The sequence below is a fragment of the Pipistrellus kuhlii genome, unplaced genomic scaffold (genome assembly GCF_014108245.1).
Source record: "Pipistrellus kuhlii isolate mPipKuh1 unplaced genomic scaffold, mPipKuh1.p scaffold_m20_p_4, whole genome shotgun sequence".
Lineage (NCBI taxonomy): Eukaryota > Metazoa > Chordata > Mammalia > Chiroptera > Vespertilionidae > Pipistrellus > Pipistrellus kuhlii.
In genome coordinates this window covers 61,149,780-61,172,527 of record NW_023425540.1, presented here as the reverse complement: position 1 = coordinate 61,172,527, position 22,748 = coordinate 61,149,780, and the positions used below count along the sequence as shown (strand labels likewise).

Genomic DNA, 22,748 nt, shown 5'->3' with positions numbered 1-22,748 from the left:
ATTTAGATTCTCTGGTACACAGCTTTCCCAGGCCTTAGAGTCCCAGCACGACTGTGAAAATGGTGTCATCCCTCTGGGTGTGGTCATACAACCTAAATGTACCGTCTTCTCACTTCTATGTAGAATTTTGGATATTCTATATTATCTTCCTTTGGGAATACACTGTTGTATTTTGGATTACACTTATTACAAAGACTTTTAAGAACTCAATGAGTGCTTAGATGACAGGCATGTACATGTTGAGATTGGGGGACAGAATCTAGAAAGAAATGTTTCAGAATTAGGTAGAGCCCGGATCAGAACAAGCTCAAGGATGAAATAATGTTCCTTTATTACATGGAAGTCAAGAGTTCCCTGCTGAAGGTGCATGAAAATATGAACCCATACTACAGCAAGAAGCACTCAGTGAGATTTAAGTAAGCTTTAACCATCTGTGGAGATTTGTAAGCCTGAGAATAGAAAAGATTCAATAATTCAGACTTTGTTCAGACTTCCAAATACATCAATCCTAGACTGTTGAAAAGGAATACTGTTGTGGTACCTGGGAAAGCAGGGGCTAGCAGAATTTCAGAGCACACTTCCGGTTTGCTGGTTTAATTTTTGAAGGCAGTGAGTTACTTTATGATTGCAATACAGTAGTAGATTCTAGCATATTATAGATACTCCATTTAAAACATTTTCTTTAACAACCACCAAGAAACATTCAATTATTGCATGCTTATGCTGTCTCAGAGACATATTTGCTCAGTAAAATCAGAAAGTTGTAAAAATGCACATGCCCATTTCATCTATAAATTATTGGCCCTCTCTGGTTTTACTCCCTCTAGATTCATTCCTCTCCACCCCATGCTCCACTCATGCAAACTTGGTCACTGTCAGGTTTCAGATCTTTTAGGTGCTTCTCTTTACCCTGGGGATAAAGTTCACACTCCTTAGAATGGTGTGCAAACCCCCTCGTGGTCTGGCCCGTCTCTGCCAGCAGCATGTGCTTTCTGGAACTAAGATCTGTCTCTAACATGCCATGTTTGCTCATGTCCTGTTCTCTGCCAAGTCCACTGGTCCAACCAATGTCTGTTTGTCAACTGTAACCCTAAGGATGCTCCAAGTCTCAGCTGGAGTCGCTTCCCATGAGATCTTGTACATACCTCTTTAAATACTGCTCTTAGCAAGTTGTCCTGCATGAATTATTATCATCATCATTGTTGTTGTTATTTGCCTCCACACTGAGCTGTGAGTCAACTGAGAGCAGTGCTCTGCATTATTTATTGAGTATTTACTGCCTGAGATTAGGGATTCCATAATTATAGGTTGAATGAACAGCAGGTAGAAAGAAAGGAATGAAAAAAAGATGAAAAGAAGGAGGAGGGAGTAAAGTAGGGAAGGAAGAATAATGGATGTCACAAGTAATTCTAACCTTGGGAAGACTATAAAATCCCAGGGTGTCCTTAATTACTACAAGGTTTCTTATAAAATAATTCAATATTTATCCTATTTTTCTTAATATTTAAAGTAAATATGTATGCCTGTTACTTTTAAGAAAGGGAGATAAGAATCTTATAAAATTAAGTAATGCCAGGGTTCCAAAATTTCAAAACAAATGGGGATCACTGTCTTGTATACTCAATTCTGTAAACAATGTGTGCATATATATACATATATACACACATACATATATATGTGCACATATATATATACACACACTACTTTAAAAATGTATTACTTTTAATTTTAAAATACTTTAAAGTTCATTCTGCCACCTTGTTTTAAATAAGCTTTCTAATCCTCTCCCTATTTTTGCTTTACTAGTAATTCTTCAGTAATTGTTGTGAAATTAAAGATAGCATAAAGTTTTCCTATTCATTATGAAGTGATTTCCATATCCTTTCTACATTTGCAAAATCCAGGCCAATCCTTCTCTCTGTGCTGGATGATGTTCCCATACTGCAGAACGCAGTCTTGCCCTGATGCTGCTGTGCACTGGCCCACAACCTCAAGGCCTGATTAAAACATTGGCCAGCTGGTGCCTGCCATTTATTTGATCAAAACCATGAACAACCGTAGTCAAAAGCAAACATGGGTTCACACAGTATACCCAGATGAATGAATTATTCATGCCTCTCACCACTGATGAAAAAAAAAAAAATCCCAAAGTTCTTCCAGGAGTGCCAGGCCAGAATGTAATTATAGGTAGAGATGACTGTCATTATTTTTACTTAGCACTTAATAGAGCACTTTATTTGCAAAGTGTTGATGCTTTAGAGACTTATATTGTTCAGTCCTATGCAAATAAACAGGAGTAAAAACTGGATTGTACACCAACTAACAAAATATTCCCCAGTTCCTCACACAGACATTCTCACTCCTGGAGTCCTTAGCTTGAGGCTCCAAATCCATAGAAGCAATATTTGGACCATGGAGGCACTTTTGTTTTAAATTTTTACCAATATTGGGATATAGAATATTTTCTAAAAATTTTTATTGGGGGAGGGGGTTATGGATTAATAATTAACATCAGTGAATTCATGAAACTTCTAAATCGCCGGTTCAAGCACTCTTCCTTTCTAAACAAAAGCAGTCCCAGAAGATATTAAGAGGTCCTTTCTCTTTATGAGTTGCTTTAACTAGCCCTTTATTTAAAGCCACTGATGAAAATTTGATTCCCAGGAACATTCGCTTTCTGCACGAGGATCCCTTACATTTATTGTGTTCAATATATGAACTTTACATTTCAATTGCCTGTATTAGGAAAGTTTCTTTGGAGTATGTTTTCCAAGCTGCCTGTGCACTTGGGCATGAGTAACACTGTGTGAAATGTCATGTTGCAGCATCCCTGGGTCTGCAGTTTGTGCCTATGACATGCTTGACATTGCCAATGTTTTTACTGGGAGATTCAAAGAACAGAAGTCTCCGGATTCCACTTGGACACCAGTTCCTGATGAACGAGTGCCTAAGCCCAGGTACATGCAAATATCTATATGCTATTTTGTTGTTGTTGTTGTTGTTGTTGTTAATCCTCACCTAAGGATGTTCTTTCCATTGAGTTTTGAGAGGGGGAGGGGGATGGAGGAAGAGAGGGGGAGAGAGAGAAAGAGAAACATTAATGTGCAAGAGATTTATGGACTGGTTGCCTTCCAGGCCTGTCCCAACCAGGGCTGGGGATTGAACCTGCAACCCAAGTATGTGCCTTTGACCAGGAATCAAACCCGAGACCCCTCTAACAAACCAGGGTCATATGCTATATTGAACTTCTAGAAATGGTACACTTGCTCCTATGATAATGAATTGCATTATCATGCCCATGCCCCTGTCTTCCATGCCCATGCCAGCTATACAGATAAGATGCTGGAACAGCAGCAAGGCCTATCAGGTCACTTCCCTTCATCCACTTAAGCAAAATTCAGGGTTACTTATAGTTAAAACAATGACTCTCTAGTCTTTCGCTTAATCTCTATATCTGTAGTTTACCCATGTAATCCTAGGATGAATAGATTCATTTCGCCCAGCCAGCTCCAATGGTCTGTGGTCAAGGAAACTGGGGCTCAGAGAAGTATAAAGTGTATTGTGTAAGTTCACACAGTTGGATAGGTTGTTTCCATTGTCCCTCCCTGCTTCCCTTCAATTTTACAGAACCGCACGTCTTTAAATCCTAATAAAATGTGCAACATAAATGGTGAGTGTTCCCTGGATTTCTTGACCAGGCTGGATCAGAGCTGAGTCAAGACTCAGGCCAAGGGCAAGAAGAAAGCACAGGTGCAGGGGACCTTAGCATGTCTCTCGTCTGCCAGGTTCTGGTCTATTTTGGATCCATACATAACCCAAATTTCCCATCTCCCCAAAGGGTGCCCCAGAATTGCCTTCATTGGGAATCTACTGTCCTTCATCGGGAACCTCTTGGTCCTTCGTAATCTCCTTCAACTCCTCACACTAAAACTGTGAATCCATCCTTTTTAACTGGGATGGGAGAAAACTGTCACCCAGCCCTGTGCCTGCCCTATGTATGTGGTACCCACTGGCTACCTCCATTACAGCATTTGCAGTCTAAGTTACCTGGAAACATCCTTGTGTGCCCAGCTCCCTCCACTGAGTTTGTGGGCCTCTGGAAGGAAGAAGCCCAGTGTCTTTTAAGTTTTTTGGTTTCCAACCTCAAGTTCCCCACATAAAATACCTAGCCCAAGCCATTTAATTGAACTAATTTAAATAATGTGAACCCTGTACCCAGGAGAGAAACCATGTGGTTCTGTCTTCATTGCCTGAATTGTCTGGCATGTGCATTGGGTGCAAAAAGCACACTCTGACAAAACCTCAGATAGATCCTCTATCAGTGTTTCCCAAAGTGGTACACGTACCCCCAGGGACACGGGAAGAGTTTGGTGGGGATACTGCGCCTAATTCCACATTCTCATGAGTACGAGGGGTACTCAGCATTACGAAAATTATAGAAGGGGTACACATATGTCAAAAGTTTGGGAAACACTGCATCTAAGTCATTGTCTGGAACTGTTAGCTACTTTCTAGATAAGCGGGGGGGGGGGGGGGGGGGGGATTCAGCCTGAGGGGTCAGGTTTCAGGGAGAACTTACTTATTGTGTTCTCCTTGGTGTGTAAGCCATGACCAGGAAACACACTGTAAGTGATTTGCTACTATTGGCTGTATGTTCAGCCTCATCCTCCCGCATGCTTGCCTCGCCCCTCTTGCAGATATGAGGATATGCCCACAGGGCTGGCCGGGTCAGTGCCATGACATAGTGCATTTGTGGGCCAGACCATGCCATCGCTGTCAGAGTCCAGGTGTGTGGATAGGCCTGGTGTCAGTGTTTCCCTGATCTGACTTTACCGAGATGTCCCTTAACTCCAGAAGCCATAGCATTTCCTGTAGAAAAAAGTTTTCACGTCATTAAGGACGTGACCCTTCAGGAGGGAAGCTTCAGTGTCATTGGCTTTTCATACCTGCCCAAATCAAACAGAAACAAAAGCATCCGTAGCAAACAAAATTCAGACGTTCTCTGACTGCCAGTGAGAGATGGTTACATGGAGTCTTGCTGGTACGTATGCTGGCTGGTGGCTTTTGAGTTGCCTTTGTTTTCTACATTTGTGGGAAAGTCAGCTTAATTCTGTCCTTTTGTAGAACAAATGCCTCGAGAACTTCCAGCAGGGTTTTGGGGCAGAGAGAACAGCCCTGGGACATGTGCATACCATACACTCCCCCCTTGTTTCAAGCTCCATCACTGTTGATGGAATTTGTTTGTGCTTCTGGGGGGAAGCCAAGTTGCCCCCAGCCAAGGTATGCAAGGCAGCATGGAGGAAATCTAAGCACATTTCTTTGGTGGCATCTGCATTGTTCAGCTTCCTCCTCTCAGCCTCTGGTACATTTTCCCTCATGCCAGATGCTTAGAGAAGCAGTTCATTCAGAGAATTTGCCACAAGGCACAAAACAAACTCCCTCCCTTTCTTTTTAGGCCGGGTTGCTGTGCTGGCTCATCCTCTTTAGAAAAATATGCAACCTCTAACGACTTTCCTGATGATACCCTGAACTTCATCAAAACACACCCACTCATGGACGAGGCCGTGCCTTCTGTCATCAACAGGCCGTGGTTCCTGAGGACGATGGTCAGGTGGGTGCCAAGCACAGCGAGTCCTACAGGGATCTTCCCTACTCCATCTCATGCTCATATCAGCGGGTCATATTTTGAAATGGCACAGACATCTTCTGTGATCACGTGCATTGATTCCACTATGAAATGCTGACGAGTGGGGTGGATGCCACAAAACCCCGTGACCACATTCCCATTGAGAAGAGTTTGGGTATTTGGGGGCTAACTGGGCACATGCCAGCAATTACAGGAAACAAAGATATCTCCTTCCTGGGTAGCCCTTTAGTCCAGCCTGTGCCAAAGTGGAGGAGCAGTCAAGGAGAATCAGTCGATGATGTGGACACCTGTTTGGTTGGATATGGTTGCAAAACAAGCTGCAGATTCCATTCAAGCATTGTGCCTTGGCTGTTAATTTTCAAGTGGAGCATGAACAAAAAGAGGATTTGCAAATGCTAAAGAATGCCAGCATGAAGGGTCATGCTTTAGCATTTGTTATCTGAAGTGGTGGCCAACTGAGATGGGATAGCTGGTGTGAAATCTGTGAAAGCATTAAGTACTCCTCCTTGTAAGTATTCAGAGCTTATCTCCAAACAATTCAACAGGCTTTCCCAAGTACCATCCAGTCTGGGCAATCATCAAACACAAGACTAATTAAATTTACCACCATTTTTTAACTATGCCTTTACTGAAATATGTTAAAGCATTACAATGGCTCTTGTCCATAAAATGGAAACAATATAACTTGCAAGAGGGTCCATATTTTCTGGAACATGCCATGGTGCTTAGGACAAATAGGTGTCTATGGAGTACTGAATGGCTGAGAGAAAGAAGAGGCCCAATGGGACTTAGCCTAGATGTGTGACAAGGCTGATGCCCTTCGCCTTTGCTTGAAATGTATCTTGCTTGGCTGGCACATCCTTCGGAACTTCAGTCCTTCTACATACAATTGAAAATCTTTCCAATCTGGCATTTTCTTGATGTGGCTTTACATCAGAAGAATGGTATATAAAAAAATGGTAGCCATTGCTTTTCTTTCCAATGCTAAATGAAATGTCAAATGAGTTCCCTTATTCCTCTCCTCTTCAGAGGAGACATGAGCCTTCCCTTGTTGCTCAGGGCAGAGATGATTGTTGAGTGGTTTCAGATGGTTATGGCTGGCTACTTATTAAGTAACGTGGCCTCCACACCCCATACCTCTGTTCTCCCCTTGGAGCCATACTAATGCTCTGCATATGGAAGTAACATACCAGAACGGCTTGAGAGCATTATTTGCATGCATATATTTCTCTTGAGGTTATTACTAGAAAGCTCTGTCACAATTCAATTGTGTGAAGTGGGAAGGGGGACACTCGGATGACAGACCAACAGAGAGATGGAAAATGCGACCCTGTAATTTCAGATACCGCCTCACCAAAATTGCAGTAGACACCGCGGCTGGGCCCTATCAGAATCACACTGTGGTTTTCCTGGGATCAGAGAAGGGACTCATCTTGAAGTTCTTGGCCAGAATAGGAAACAGTGGTTTCCTAAATGACAGCCTTTTCCTGGAGGAGATGAGCGTTTACAATCCTGAAAAGTATGTAGAATGTTTGGTCCTTTCTTGGCAATCACTTAATGTTTTTCAGAGGAAGTCAAGGCAAACATAGGTTTTTTACATTTTTAGGTGTGGCTTTTAAAATTATTTGTGAAAATCTTTTAATACATAAAAGGCATTATTTTCTCCTTGTCAATAATGTATTTATTTATATAGTCACACATATAGATGTGTGTGTGTGTGTGTGTGTGTGTGTGTGCGTGTGCGTGTGTGCGCGTGCACTTGCGTGCAGGGCGCACATGTACAAGGATCTATTTCACCTTTACTTAGATCAGATTAAGAGATCGCTTTGTGGGCTGGGTGTTGAGTATGATGGTGGCGGCAAGAAAAAGAGAACTGACCCGAGAGAAACCTTTAATGATATTATCCTGCCTTCTACAATTAGGTGTAGCTATGATGGAGTAGAAGACAAGAGGATTATGGGATTGCAACTGGACAAAGCAAGCAACTCTCTGTATGTTGCATTCTCCACCTGTGTGATAAAGGTTCCCCTCGGTCGGTGTGAACGACATGGGAAGTGCAAAAAGTATGTACTTTGCCTCATTGCTCATTAGGAAATGCTTCGAAAGGAGGCCTATGTAGCTCACGGTCATCTTCTTCCTGCAGGACTTGTATCGCCTCCAGAGACCCTTACTGCGGGTGGGTGAAGGAAGGAGGTTCCTGTGCCTATCTGTTGCCCAGCAGCAGGTAAGGTGCCCCAGGTGTGGGAGAGTGGAAGGTGCTTTCCAGTCTATATGTATGAGTTAACTGTGCTTGCACATACCACCACACTCAGCCTTCTGTGCACAGCCTCATCAGTGGGACAGACAGCCACACAATCAGCCATTCGCCTTCCTTTTCCCATTTCACAGAACACCCCAATATCACAGGTGGCGGATTTCCAATTGATTAATCATGCATCCTCAGGCTGATTACAAACACAAAGAGAAGAAACACAGTGGGCTTCTGAGTGTTCCCGGGAGAGGGGGACAGGGATGTGCATGCCTTAATCATCACAATTTGAGAACAGCAGAGAAAAGGGGAGTTGGGTAGCAATTAGATTAGTGATGCGGTTTGCCCAGCCATCACAAAACGGGCTCCTCTAATTGACCATACGAGGCTGGGAAGAAATTGCAGAGCATTTGTTAAGGATGCGTTTGTACTGCAAGCATGTTGTACACATCCAATAAATCTTCTCCTGCGCTGCAGAACAGTTGACCCTATTACTCATTACATAGTCAATTCTTGGCAGTTCTCCAGCAGATCGGCTCAATCGGGGCAGTGTAACATGCCTGTGATTTCGGTGCTTAAAATTGTAACCCGGTCCTTAAATGCTCAGCTGGCATTAGTTAAAAGGTTTCTTTTATGTGTTTACTTCATTGGAAGTGAAATCCAAAATAACATTGGAAAAACATCCAATGCATGTCCTTGACAGGTTATGGCAACTCAAGGGAGGTGCCATATGGCAGCACAGCTCTTTCTTAGCCAATTTCTTCAACTTCCCCAAATCCAAAGGGGGAACAGAAGGGCTCACATCACTGACTCTCCTCTCCCATTTTAGAACAGCTAGGCAAATAGGCAGAAGGCCACCTCATCACCACCACCTGCATAGTATGAGGGAAAGTATTCCCATAAACAGGGTGAATGATAACTAAATCTGACCTGGAAATTTGACTAATACAAAGGGTCGACTTCTATACTTCATTACATCATCTTTACAAGTAGCAAAATATAGACATGCTACAGTGGTAGCACTTTATATATTCTCCTGGGACTCTTGAAGTGAAGGAGGAAGAATCACAAAGCACAGTGAAGGAAGCCAAGCATGATCTTCCTATATTCAAGGTATAACCAGAAGTATACTCCTGAGGACGGGAGAGTGAAGACATTACCTGAATGGTCTCAGCAAAATGCACCTCCGAGCCCTCTCTTCTCGGGCCCCACAGAGCCACTGGCCATTTGTACCTTTAACACTTTGTTATACAAGTTACTGCTAAGCAAAGAAATAGATAAAAATCTAGGAACGAAAGGGTCAGGGTGAAAGAGAAAGTAGAGGGAGACTTATTTTTAACTAGAGGCCCAGTGCACAAATTCATGCACATTCAAAGGAAATTAATTAGAAGAAATATTTTAGAGGCCAGGGAGGGACTGTGGGAGGTTGGCTCCAGGGCATGCCCAGCCCATCTCATCCAGTCCCAATCTGCTGGACCCCAGCAGCAAACTAACCTACTGGTAAGGAGTGTCTGCCCTCTGGTGGTCAGTATGCGTCATAGCGATTGGTCGAATGGTCAACTCATAGGTCAGACCCTTAGCATATTAGGCTTTTATAGAGAGAAATTTATAAACTATATTGCTCAGAACAGTGTATTTTAACATTTAAATGTTTAAGACATATTCAGGGAATCAGAGTAAAAGACAGTTATAAATAATGCACACCTTAATAATATCTGAATTAACTTCCTAAGCAAGGGTTTCTTTTTGGATATTCTTATACATAAGACTCATTTCTGTAAATTTCAAAGATATAATTTTCAAGCTGTTATCTACATATTTTTTGCACCTGCCACTCAGTTTATCAAACTGTGTTAGTTGCTTTAGTGAAACCTGAGTAATGACTCACATGATTGAATTTGTTTTTCTCTCCCCTCCTTTTCTGAAAGACTAACTTTTGAACAGGACATAGAGCGTGGCAATACAGATGGCCTTGGAGACTGTCACAGTAAGTGAAGCTTTTATCCGTGTTTATCTTTGGGGAGAGATGCTTTCTGGAATGGCTGGAAACATTACCCTGCATGTGGAACTGAGTACAGCTGGCACCAAAACACGCATACATAACAGAAACCATCTTCTAAATATCAAATAAAGAAAATAGTATGTTTTAGAGCCAATGTTATTGTCGATGCTGTTGCTATAAATGCTGGCACCTAGTGCATTATTACAATACTGAGAAACAGACTCACTTAAGAAGATATTAATTATGCAGAGCAATAAGTTATATGTCTGCATTTTCTTTTTGTGAAAGCCCAGATTTGTTGTTTTTTTTAAATTTGTTATTTACACTGTAATTTTTAACCAAATATGATGAAAAGTCTGGACATTGTACTCTAGCTTTTTAATTGAATGGAACTATTTTTATTTTTCTTCAACATAGAAACTAACAAAAGTAATTATATTTTTAAATTAGATTTTTGTTAACATTTGCAGTAGAAAAAAGTTTCATATATAACCCACTAAGTGTACAAAATAACCTTTTCATAAAAATTAAACTACGTGAATCTGAGTTCATTTCAAAAGTTATTAAATGGTAACATTTTAGTTAGAACTTCATGTAAAGGATCCTGGTTCTCCTATTTTTTATTAATATCAAAACTCTCCTAAAAATGCTAACATGTCATTTAACTTTCTTATCTCTTATAGAAATCAGATATAATCAAATAAAGAGATGTGGCAGCCTTATCTCCAATTTCTTTGCATATATTTTTTTGTTCTCAAATATTATATATTGGCAAAAGCTTATTATGTCTTCAGACACAACATTTAATGAGTTAAAGAATCAGCACAGGAGACAGTGTCACTGCCAAAAGATCTACATTACTTTTGGGGAGTGAAACAATTAGATCTATGGATGTTAGTCACATTGATGCCTTATGGCTCCATTTTCAGGAAACAAGTTTTGGTTTCTATATGAACTGAATTAGCTGACTTTAGTGAATACTTTTCATCATATTTTTATGATCTGGTGGTATGGGCATCTGTAGAAAACTGGGTGTCAATTTGGATTTCATAGGTAAATCTATGAAAAATGTGACAATGGTTGTTAATAGCTCTACCAAGTGCCCCATGCACCAGTGGGCTCACACTGCACCTGTATTCTTGGCAGAAAGGCTGATGGAAGCCCCAGTATTAAGCATAGGGGAGACCCTCTACCCTGGCCCGTGACTTACTCTTTAACCTCAGCAGTCCAGCTTCTGTTTTCCTGTACTCCCCACCCTTGAACCTCATTCCTGCTGAGGCTCTCAGAGGCCCACTCAGGGCGGTAGGGCTGAGGCGACCCTGGGCCGCCTATCTGAGTGCCTTCTCAGCTCCCTGTGCTCTGCTGGAGCGTGACCTACTTCATGGGACTTACACCTTCACAGACAGGCTTTCAGAGGCGTTAGGTCATTGGTGCGCAATGACTCTGCATCAGGATTTTGAGGGCAGATGAGAAAATCATGCAGAGCCAGTGCCAGAGGCTGAGGGCAGGCTGAGTGAACCAGTGGTCTGACCCAGACACAGCATGCACACACAGGTGTAGGCTGCTTCTGTGTGGATGTGATTTCTTTTATTTTTGTTTTCATCACTTAAGTAAACTCCCTGCTGAGTTCAGAACATTGTGATTCTGGACAGTTCCTCACAGCATGGTTGTGAGGACGAAATGAGAGAATGTATAAAAAGGGTTCTTTATAAGTGTGGGTCCATGTGGTACTTATTTTATTCACATATATGATAGGGCTTACATTTTCAGAAACACATATAATCACAGTTACCATTTCTTTACTAACTCTTGCTTTTTCTCTGCCTCTTGGCAATAAAGACAGTGCCTGTGAGGAAACTCACTTGGGGAAGAGATGGGGGGGTGAAATTGGACCGAATAGAATGCAACTTACATTACAAGCCAGAATTGAAATGCACTTACTTAGTGTTGGATATCATATGTCCTTATAGTCCTGTATTAGTTCACTCCCACTTACCATGTAAGTCACACTAAGCAGTGTTACACATAAGTAACCTTCTCCTTCCTTTTGTCTTTCAGATTCCTTCGTGGCCCTGAATGGTAAGGATGGCATTACTCGTGATTAATTATCGGTGAAACTCTATTTAGGAAATCCTGCTTCACTAATCCTCTTCAGTATTCTCAAACTTTAGATTTCTCTCTAAATTAATTTCTTTGTCCTCATTATTTTTTTTATAGACATTTCAACTCCTCTACCAGATCATGAAATGTCTTACAACACAGTACATGGTCAGTTGATGGATTTCTTTTTTTTTTTTTTTTTTTTAATTCTTCAAGCCACTTATCCTGTGGTAGTTTATAGTTTTCATTTCTAAACACCATGGACCAGATTGTTTATTACTTCAGGGCCCCAATTCACTAAAATTATTTATAGATTGCATGATGCTTCAAAAATCACTCAGCCTGCATTTGATGTATGAGACTTGAGTCCTACAGTTTAATCCATATAACATAAAATATGCCAACCCTAGGGAATTTGGTGAATATCTTTAATGATTTCTTGAAGGAGAAAAAAAAAATTGCTTTTGGACATATATATATCCAAGATAAAAGAATAGTGCCTGTAACTAAAAGGCCATAACTCTCTAACCGATGGAGAGCAACATTCCCAAAATGCTCACTCTCAAGACCATACCTGCTTCAGGGGAAAATCTATAGAGTGAACATACTAGCTTCTTACTAGGCAAAACTTTCCAATATAGCATGAAATTGGCCATCAAAATTTAAGTTCACAAAGAGTGCAACTATTTAGACATATTTTCATCAAGATTTCTTTAAAATGTGTACAAGGAAGAGAGACACAGCACAAACGATGTGCACACAGGGCTTCTCCCATTGTTCCTGCCCTGAAATGCAGGCGCTACATTAAACAAAGCTATTAAATCCATAAACAGAATATTCTGAGCTCTTTATAAAAAAAAGTTTAAATGTAGTTAAAACATTCCATTTCTCAAAGTTACTCCAAGTATTTATTTATTAGGGTAAACTATTCATGTGGGTTTTTTTTTTTTAATATAAAATGAAAAAATATGTGTGATGGCAAACTTAAGCTAATGCATTACTTGAGGTTCAATGCATGAAATTCATGCACAGTAGGGTCCCTAGCAGCTGCAGGCTGCCAGCCAGGGCCTCCCTTCCCCCAGCTGCCTACCACCACCACCACCACCACCACCACCACCATCAGCCAGGGTGGGGCCAGTCAGAGAGAGGGGCCCGCAGATCCTGACCCCTGGTTGAACTCCCAGTTGAGAGGATAATTTGCATAGTAGGCTTTTATTATATAGAATAATGGTGACTATGGGTTTCAGTGATACACAAATTTTATAGATTTTGTGTTTGAGAATAGTAATAGTTCTAGGACTGTTACTTTAAATGTAAAGGTAGGTAAGAAGTGAAGGGGAAACAAACAAAAGAAATCAAGGTGGATTTTGGATTTAAAGAAACAGTTCAAGATGGCTACAAATGTGTCTAATAACTCTATGTGAACTCTCACTTCCCGTGAGTATTAGCATAAATAAAAAGCCTCTTTGAAAGTCCTAAAGACTATCTTATATAAACTGGAGCTGTGCAGATATGGAAAATAATACCTGATTTCTCCTGACTGACCCCCACATGAAGTGAGGTAGTACAGAGAGAAACCCACAAAATTATTCATCCACCTTTAACATTCTCTCATCTGTGGCTCCAACCAAGACATTAAACACCAACTACTAGAAAAAAAATTTATCAGGAGGCATATGTCCTCTAACTTAGCCTATCCTTCAGAAAGAGAGCCTACTTAGCTTCTACTCTTTCTCAATATCATACTTTGAAATAATTTCTTATAATTGAATAATCTTTATCAGAAACTGATAAATTCAGGTCTTGAATCTAATTGAATCAGCAACCTCCCTAGCATTCATCAATTTGTACAATTTTAACTCCCAGGTAATTTCTCATATCGATAGAACAATTAAACTGGGATCTTCTTTATGAACAGAAATAATCTATGTATCTCTTTTTCCTTTTCAAAAGGAAAGGAACTTATTAATGTCTCCATATTAACACTTTTAAAGGACAATGCCTCACCACCCTCAGTTTTTGACTAGTAGTTTCTGTGATGAAACTAAAGAAGAGTTGGAATACTGTATTCTTTTTCATGAATAATCCTGTCCATTTCAGGCTAACCAACCAGGATGGAGTGGTTAGATGATTAACTGACCATCAAAATGAGGCTGCTCGAGACAGTACTTAGAAAAATACAGGAGACTTACTTTTCACAAACTATTGAAGATATGCTGATTTTGGAATTAATAAACATAGAACAGAGGTAATTAATTTATTCAGCCAATAGTGCCAGGCACTGGACTAGGTGTGGTGTTGTTACCTTCAAAGGAAATACCAAATTGCTATTTTTAAAAGCAAGGATGTAGCTTAGGAAGCCAACCGCACAGACCAGAGTGCACCCACTGCTCCCCACTGTGTGCTTTGAAAGTTTCCATAAAAAGTTCATTGGCTGAGTGCAGGCTCACAGAGTGAACAACAAAACCACAACTGCCTAAAAAAGGGATCATTTCAATAAACCATGCACTCTGCTTGGCAAAAGCTCTGTGCAACATCAGTTTCATAACCAAGAAACCCTTTTTAGTGAATTGGACCCTGGTTATTTTTCTTCTCTCTTCCTCTCTTGTATTGATATAGTGTCTCTTTTTTTTGGTGTCTAATTGGTTATAATCATTGTTAATAAGTTAGAGTAGTTTGAAAGGTCTCTAACCTCTGGAATCACGAAGATTTGTAGATATAGAGAAACAGTATGATGCATATTAAACTTAACTTTTAATATCCGCCTCTTTGTATATTATAAGAACACATCATAAGCTCCATTAGTTAAAACATGACCTCCCTAATTGGATTATCAAGACAAAATTACAGATTTGAACTCTATTGACATGTAATACTATATCCACAAATGATTGCCTATTTTTTTGTAGCATGATTTTGGTTACACAGTCTCTTAGGGAATGCACAAACTAATATAGCCTGTAGAATCAGATTCTCAGAAGTGATTTTCTTTCAACATTTTTTTAAGCTTGGAGAGTTAATAATCATATGCCTCTTTGATTTCAAATTAAGGACTGCTGCTTAATGGTCCTTTTCCATGGTGCTTGTAAAATTTTTGAGAATCAGATATTGCTTTCTGCGACTACTTGATTCACCAGTGACACGTGTTGCCTGTCCTTAAGCATAAGTTTAAAAGATTGCAAGCCTCATGCTGCTCTATTTATTTTTAAATTTGAGTACATCAGATGCATGGTTTCTCTAGATTTACATACAAAAAAATGGAGATGTGATGGGTACTAGACTAACACTTCAGTGATAGGAAGGAGCTGGTTTCTCACATTTGTGTAAAGCATTTCCCTACCTAACTACCATCTGGTCCACATTAATATCCGCTCATAGCTATAGCTTTCCATTACCAATGAGTTTTCCTCGTATTTGCAGCATATGGTCTTAGAAATCTTTCTACAGAGAATGTGTCCCTTAGGCATATATTTCCCCTAGATTACCGTATTAAGAAATGTTCTCCCTTAACCATACTTATGGTATTATCATAAAATTGCCCCTTGGACACAGTTACATTAAAAGTGCTCAAAATGCATATCAACTCAGGTAAAAGAAATTTTTTTTGCTACTTCGAGGAGAGGCTTTGTCACACACACACACACACACACACACACACACACACACCTTTTAGCTCCCTACAAAGCTATTTCTAATTGTTTGCTTATGCTGGGTGCTGAATTCTTTCTTAGGTTAACAATATATTTCATTAGAGCTGTGTTGAATTGAAGGGTAGAAAATTGAGGCTGCATTTTAGGGCTCAATATAAAAGCAAGAGGAAGCAAAAGAAATTTCAGGTGATTTCCCTTGTTCTCTTGTCAGTATCATGAGATGAGGAGTGATACCCAGAAATGTAAAAACAAAAAATCTGGATCCAAGCCTTCTTGGGTTTTAAATGAATGTGTTTCTAGCAGTTGGTTCTGAATCAGACTATTTGTACCAAAGTGGATGTTTGAAGCTGTGTGGGAGCCAAACAAGTTCTACGCAGAAAGCTGCCTCTTAAATGTTACCAAAGCTTTGCACAGCATCTAAGTGCGGTGCATACATAGAAATCATTATAGCTTAGACAAGCCACTCGGCTGGCTTGCTTTTCCCGTCTCTTTTACGTATATATTTTGTAACTGGCACTAGTACAGTCTCCTGGGAATCCAACTTCCAATAATAATTGTAAAAAGGAACGATGTAATGCATTGATCATTCCAGCCTTTCTTTCTGGTGGCCAGTATTTTATCTATCGCATGCATGGTGATGACAGCCCAAGGTGGAGACCACCTGGGATTCTGTCCTGCTTTCTACCAAAGGCACCAATCACACATTCACCGTAGTTGCCCCGAGATGTGTTTCTAAAAATTACTCAAGAGGTTGTTCCCGGTAAAATGGCTGACTACCCAAAGACTACTTAGACATCCTAAAGAAGTCATATTTTATTTCTCCTAGAAAGAACAGGGAAAGGGCTTCTTTCAATCATCGCACCAGTTTAGATCAAAGCACTTAATAGGATCTGCATTTAGCCTTGTGGAATGACAGAAGGAAAACTTAGGAGTGTATTCACAGGAAATGTCCAGTGTCTGCCATAATTCCCAACACAGCCATTCTGCTAACATCTATCATGGGCCACCATGGATCTCAAAAAGCTATTTCTTTCCAATCAAACAGTATTAGTCCATGTGCCATAAAAACAACCTCTCACAGTTAGGACTCATAAAACCATGAAGCTAGCACGGTTGGAATAAGACACAGAAGACAAAGTCATAACAACACGGAGCCTTAGAGGAGAAAGGAGGTGGGAGCAGGTCCTTTTAGAAAGCAACCACTTCTCCCAGAAAGGAGTTGAGTTGCCGCTGAAACGTAGATGCACCCTCAGAGAGGAAGGCCCAGGACCCCTGAGCTGTGGGTGATGGGAGAGGCGGGTGCATTGCCATAAGCCTCCCCCTCAGCCACAGAGTGTCCCCAGAGTGGATACTGTTTGCCTTTTCCTACCAAACCAGGGCATCAGTATCTCCTGTGCACCTACAATGTGTCCGACACTCCTAGATATTTTCACTATTATGTCGATTTATCCTCCCAACACTGTGAGAGTAAGAGGCATCGTTTTGTGCACAAGGAAAACCAAGGCCCAGAGAAGTTGAGTGATTTCCCAAGGCTCGCTCAGCAGGAAGCAGAGATGGAATCTTACCCTTTCTCCACTAAGCTCAAAGGGTCTTCTGCTGAATCCCACCCCCGTTTGTATTGTTTATAGGGCCATCTCCTTCTGGTCTTACAGCCAGTGTGGGAGTCCAACCTCCTAGCCTCTGAGCTAAGGGGATAGGGATGTCTCGGGTGATGCCTCTCCCTAACTGTATTTGTGATGAAAACAGGGCACTCCAGTTCCCTCTTGCCCAGCACCACCTCGTCAGATTCGACGGCGCGAGAGGGGTATGAGTCTAGGGGAGGAATGCTGGACTGGAAAGACCTGCTCCATTCACCCGGCAGCACAGACCCTATGGGGGCAGTGTCTTCCCATAATCACCAAGACAAGAAGGGTAAGGCCTTGGAATTGCCTCTTCCTCTGGGGGGAGAGGGAGGGAACAGTAGGGAGAACTCTGTAACTGCTTCCAGCAGGATCGCAGCCCGATGTGAGAAACCTCCAACACGCTATGATTGAAAGCATCTCAAAAAAGACTGCAACCCAATCCTCTTGGCTAAGCTTGATCCTAAATTATTGCCCACGCAAGGAGAAACCACACAAAACAAATAGCACAGACGCTAAGCTTCCCCCACCCAAAAGAGGTGTGGCTTGGCCCAGCACAGATGCTGGCTCCTGAGACCCCCTCCGCCCTCTCCTGTAATCTGTGGGTCCTCTCTTCCCACCGCATTGGAATGAATGCAGTGAGGGCTTTGGCAAGTGCATGTAAGCAACGTCAAAGTCCGCTTAACCAGTGAATGGAGAAATGGCAGGGCACAGTCTTTTCTGGCTGCGAGCATCTCTCAGTCTTGCCTGGCACTGCGTTTGAACAGAGCCAGGGTCCTGAAAGCATCCTGTCGCTGCCTCTAGGACAACGGCCAGAACAAAAATATGTTATGGAACCGAGCAGAATTGCTATGCATGGAAAACGGAAAGGGAGCTGCCCTAAATGAAGGGAACTCTACTGTGAACGGTGCTAAATTCTCCCTGGCTTTCTTTGCTCAACTTGAGACAGAAAATGTCATCTTTTTAAATCTTTTTTTCCTTTTTCCTTGTCATTTGCTGCTCTGGTCATACAGCCACACAGCTCACTTTAGTTGCAGCTGCAACCAAAGAGGCCTTCACTTGTCCAAAAAACCAGTCTTGTAAATCGGAGACTGAAAAGCCCAGTTATGTTGTGAGCTGTTCCCCACCCCCTTCAGAACTGTTGACTCCTATATGTTTTCAAGAGTTTCACCCAGGCAGGGCTTGGAGTCTCAGGGCAGACCAGTTGCAGTGAAGGCAGCCTCCAGCACAGCATGTCCTCCCTCGGGGTTTTCCGTGAACCCACCCCCTTCTACTCGGAGAGGGTGTTTCCCAGGCAGACTTGCATGTGCAACCCCCACCCTTTTTTGCATCTCATCTGAATGCCAGGCCAATCTGTGAAGGGACGGGCTGTCCGGCAGGCCACAAGCCCTCGCATGTGCCATGATTTGTTATGTGTGGCTCCAGACCTCAGAGGTATTCATTCGTCTTGGCCGGGTTCTCAAGAAGAGACAACCCAGAAAAAACACTTTGTGTTTGCCCACTGCGACTTTCTAAAACAAACAAACAAACAGCTTTTCCAGGAAAGCATTAAATATATCGGCCAAAATTTAGCTGTTGGTTACAATTGTTTTCTCTTCACTTCTCCTGAGGCTTGAATTTTCTCCAACTGTTAACTCCCCCAAGGGATGGAGGTTATCAAAGAGTCCAATTAACACTTGGACATCATTTCAAAATTCGGCATTGTTCATTCTCCCTCGGGTCTTATTGTGAATATTGACAAAGCTGGAAGCAGTCTACAACTTGTCCAACAATGGTGGCAGAGGTGTGACTGCATGGGTGTTTAACATGATCACTGTTCTTGTGCTGTTCCCTCCTTGCCTTGCCCTGTCAAATTTGACTTTTGACGACGGTGTATTTGATGGGGCAAAGACAACGAGATGCTATGCAGAAAATTTTGGAAGATGTAGCTTTGATGTTCCTTTTACCATGATTGTTTATTTATGATTTTAATTTCCATTTTTTGCTCTGACTTGTTTTTGTTTAATGATCATGATTTCTTTCGATCTTTTGTTTTTCTTTTTGCCAAGCACTGTGTGTTGTGACTTGGTGGTGGCGTTCCTCTGTTGGAAAAGTCCTGTTTCTTTTCTGACTCATGATGACGTTCTTTAACCTGCCCCAATCTGTAATCCCCTCGCTGCTTCCCTGTCATTCCCTGGCGTAGGTGCCTTAATGACGTCACATCCATGTGTGCAGCCTCTCCCGGGATGCGAGTTTCCTGGGTTTGCTGAGGGCCTCTGGCAGGTGCTCTTGTCACTGGGTCGATTGTCTCATGGGAATGTGACATTTGTATGCGCCAGCTTCAGGAGCTAAATATACTCTGGAATTGTCTCTAAAATACTGCACATTTCCCCCACTAAGCAGAAAACGTGTCCGCTGACCAGCTAGCTGAGGAGTCAGGTGTCCAATGCCCTTTTTATTGTGGCCGCTGGGGGGGGGAGGGGGGGAAACACACCCCAGTGAGTAGACTCGCCCACGGCTCTGCCCTGCAGACATGCTGACCACCACGGGCTAGTCCCATGCTCTGGCCCACCTCCTCTTCCAAACAAGTCTGCATTTCCAGAGTATGTTTGCTCGCCTTTTCTTTCCTTTCCCTTGCTGTTGTCTTTCGTGTTGATTTAATCCTGTGCGTCCCTCCCATTCTGTTAAAGCACCGTTCCCAGCCTTGCAATCTAACCCCCTTCTGCTGCCATTGTTCTTAGCCTCCCCTTTTCAAGAGAATAGACCCAAGCCCTCTGCCCCTCTGTGGAATGTTCCAAGGCTCTTTCCTTCTCTGCTGTGAGTGGCATTCGGATGTTGTCTGAATATCTAGTCATATTAACAAAGCGTGAGAAGAGCCCTGCAAAGCACACAGAAGCAATATCACAGAAAATGAAGCAATTTTCTCGCTCAGTAACCGGCCTTGCCCTTCATTACCCTCCTGGCCTTGTCTAATGTCTCCTGTCCTTGCTGCTTTTCTTTAAAATTGCCTGATATCTTTTAAGCCCTGGATTCATTAGTAAAAACACAGCCAACTGCTCTGTTTTATCTCTCGGTCCCTAAATGTCTGGAGCCTCCACAGCCAGCCCTTTAATCGCCATGTTGATAAATTAGATGCAGCCCTGAGCTACTTCCTTCTTAGTTTTGCCACATTTAAAAATATATATTTATATGTATTCTTTCTATAATGATTGAGGTAGTGATCAGTAGTTACAAAGGAGCTGTAATTACATGTGAATAAGAAAGAAAATCCAGTGTATTTTTAGATCTGGCTTGTCGCCCCTCACCACAGCAAAAAAATAAATAAATAAAAACTTTTCTTAGGGTAAGCAATACTGAGGATTAATAGTCACTCTTGTGCTTCTTGTTTCTGACCAAAAGTAACAATTACCATAAAACTTGATTTCCAAGAAGACTACAAGATATTGGGAGGAAATTAGCCATGTACAGATCTGCCTAGCGAGCTGGGTAGCATAAATGTAAACTATAGATGCTGACCGTTGGGATGCAAGAATAAATCAGAAACAAAAGAAAATCTCCTACTTCCGACTTTTTTATAGAGTTCCTGTGAGCTCTCAGAAAATAGATGGCATACTCGATCTGTGCGATGTTCCCCTTTGATTGGAAATGCCAGAATTGTAGTATGCTTATTTATTCTGGGAAATCTTTAAAGTGAAATACTATCACATTATCACATTTAGTCAAGATATGCTTGTTATAGACATGGAAAAGATATAGAAACAGAATTTAAACAAGAAATCAAATGAATAATTTAAACTAAAATGTACAGTAAATGTTGAATATATTCTAATCAATGTACGAGCTATTTGTATAAGCAGTTTTCAGTCTGCCCGGTAAGATTCATAAGGTCTATAAAGGATAATGAGTATATTATCCACACTCCATAACAATCCAGAATGGAATTTTATAAATCACAGGGTTTATTAACAATCCTCTTTATAATCAATTATTTATTCCTCAAAGGCACCTTAGCCCACGGCAGCACTGCCTCCAGGTTGGACACGCAGCACCTTCCATAAGATGCTTTAGGTGGCTCGGGGCCTCACGGTTTTCAAGAATCCTGTGGTGGAGAGCCACACCATTTTCATTTCTCTTTCCACCTTATTGGTGATGTCAAGGAAAAGTCTCAGTTTGGTGCTTTATCATTAACAAGTCCCTAAACATGCTCCTGTCTCTTTTGACAAGAAAAAAATTAGCTTTAGGTTATGGGCTTTGACTTGCAGCCAGAAATAACTGAAATTAATATTGTTTTTGCTTTCCGTGAGTTTTATTTTTGTAGCCATCTTTTATCTACGAAAAGGGACACTTTTTTCCATGTCTGGTAATGATGTAAAGTTTCCATTTGAAATACATTGTAATGGAAATATGGAGTAAATAACAAGTAAATAATATAGTCCATGAGAATCACTGGTAGCACTAACATTGCAGTATTGGTAGCATTGGTAGCTGAATGATTCCAATTTGGGTAACTCTGCCTACAGTAATTAAAAGACTCCATCGAGGATAAAACAACTACTGAAACTTTGCTCCTGGCCTTTGGAAGAACAAAATTTTAATAATCACTCCACCTTCTGTTGGCTGGGCTCTAAACATTCCAATTACATTGTCTAGTGCTCTTTTGATTTCTCCCAACTACTAAGCTTTTGAGGTTGGCAATGAAAAGTTTGGTCAAGGAGGAATTTAGAGTAAAATGAATTTAAACTTTAAAAAAAAAAAAAAAGTCATTCTGGGCTTGTTGAGCATCTGATGAGATTTTTCTCCAGACAGCAGTGAGCAGTGGAGTGTAGACGGCAGCTAGCTATTACCCAAACTGTGGCCTGGGGGCGAGTTTACCCTCAGCGCTTGGGCTACTTTCCCCCTGTCTTGAAGCACTCCTGTGCTACAGTCCCTCCCTTGGCCTGGCAATAACCTACACTTGACTCTTCTCCAGACCATTAGAGAGCAGCTTCCTTCATTAACGAGCTTAGAAACCCGGCTTTGAGTATATTTGTGAATAGAGCCTAGCCCTGATCACTCTTCCATGTTAACAGACTCCAATGTTTAAAATCTCATGGGTTGGGGATTGTAAAGCATCCCCGTTCTCCAGATGAGGAAAGTGGCTTCTTAGCTCCCATCAAGTCATGTGTAGATAATTTTCTGTGCAAACTATTGCTGATGGCAGTACTGAAGGAAGGGAAATCAGCTTCCCTTCCTTCACTTGGATCCAATTTTCTCTGCCATTTCTTTAGTACTATCACCATAACAAAACAAACAAAAAAAAATGTTTTCTGAAGCTTCTAGACAAAATGTATTACTGGCTCCATAGCACAGCACTGGATGCCAATAAGGAGGTAGAGGCCATACTAGAGATAGACATAGTTCCTGTCCAAGAACTATCAACCTGCCAGAGGGATGAAGCACATACAGACTAGGAAATGTACCAAAAAGCTTTTACGACTTCCACTGTCTTTGTGAACAAGGCAAA

At 41.4% G+C, this 22,748-nt stretch overlaps 1 protein-coding gene across 8 annotated transcripts in view; it reads left to right on the top strand.

Moving 5' to 3' along the window:
- The window catches only part of SEMA6A (semaphorin 6A), a 126,327-nt gene that overhangs the window by 85,899 nt on the left and 17,680 nt on the right, over nucleotides 1-22,748 (top strand). For 2 of the 8 annotated variants that reach the window (XM_036411361.2, XM_036411365.1), the window contains 9 exons: nucleotides 2,826-2,957; nucleotides 5,456-5,611; nucleotides 6,990-7,166; nucleotides 7,570-7,710; nucleotides 7,791-7,871; nucleotides 9,824-9,882; nucleotides 11,956-11,976; nucleotides 12,115-12,165; nucleotides 17,394-17,558. In XM_036411361.2, the coding sequence (XP_036267254.1) occupies nucleotides 2,826-2,957; nucleotides 5,456-5,611; nucleotides 6,990-7,166; nucleotides 7,570-7,710; nucleotides 7,791-7,871; nucleotides 9,824-9,882; nucleotides 11,956-11,976; nucleotides 12,115-12,165; nucleotides 17,394-17,558 (983 nt within the window). The remainder of the gene's footprint in view (nucleotides 1-2,825; nucleotides 2,958-5,455; nucleotides 5,612-6,989; nucleotides 7,167-7,569; nucleotides 7,711-7,790; nucleotides 7,872-9,823; nucleotides 9,883-11,955; nucleotides 11,977-12,114; nucleotides 12,166-17,393; nucleotides 17,559-22,748) is intronic. The other 6 variants (XM_045571856.1, XM_036411363.2, XM_036411362.2 and 3 more) reach the window with 6 other exon arrangements.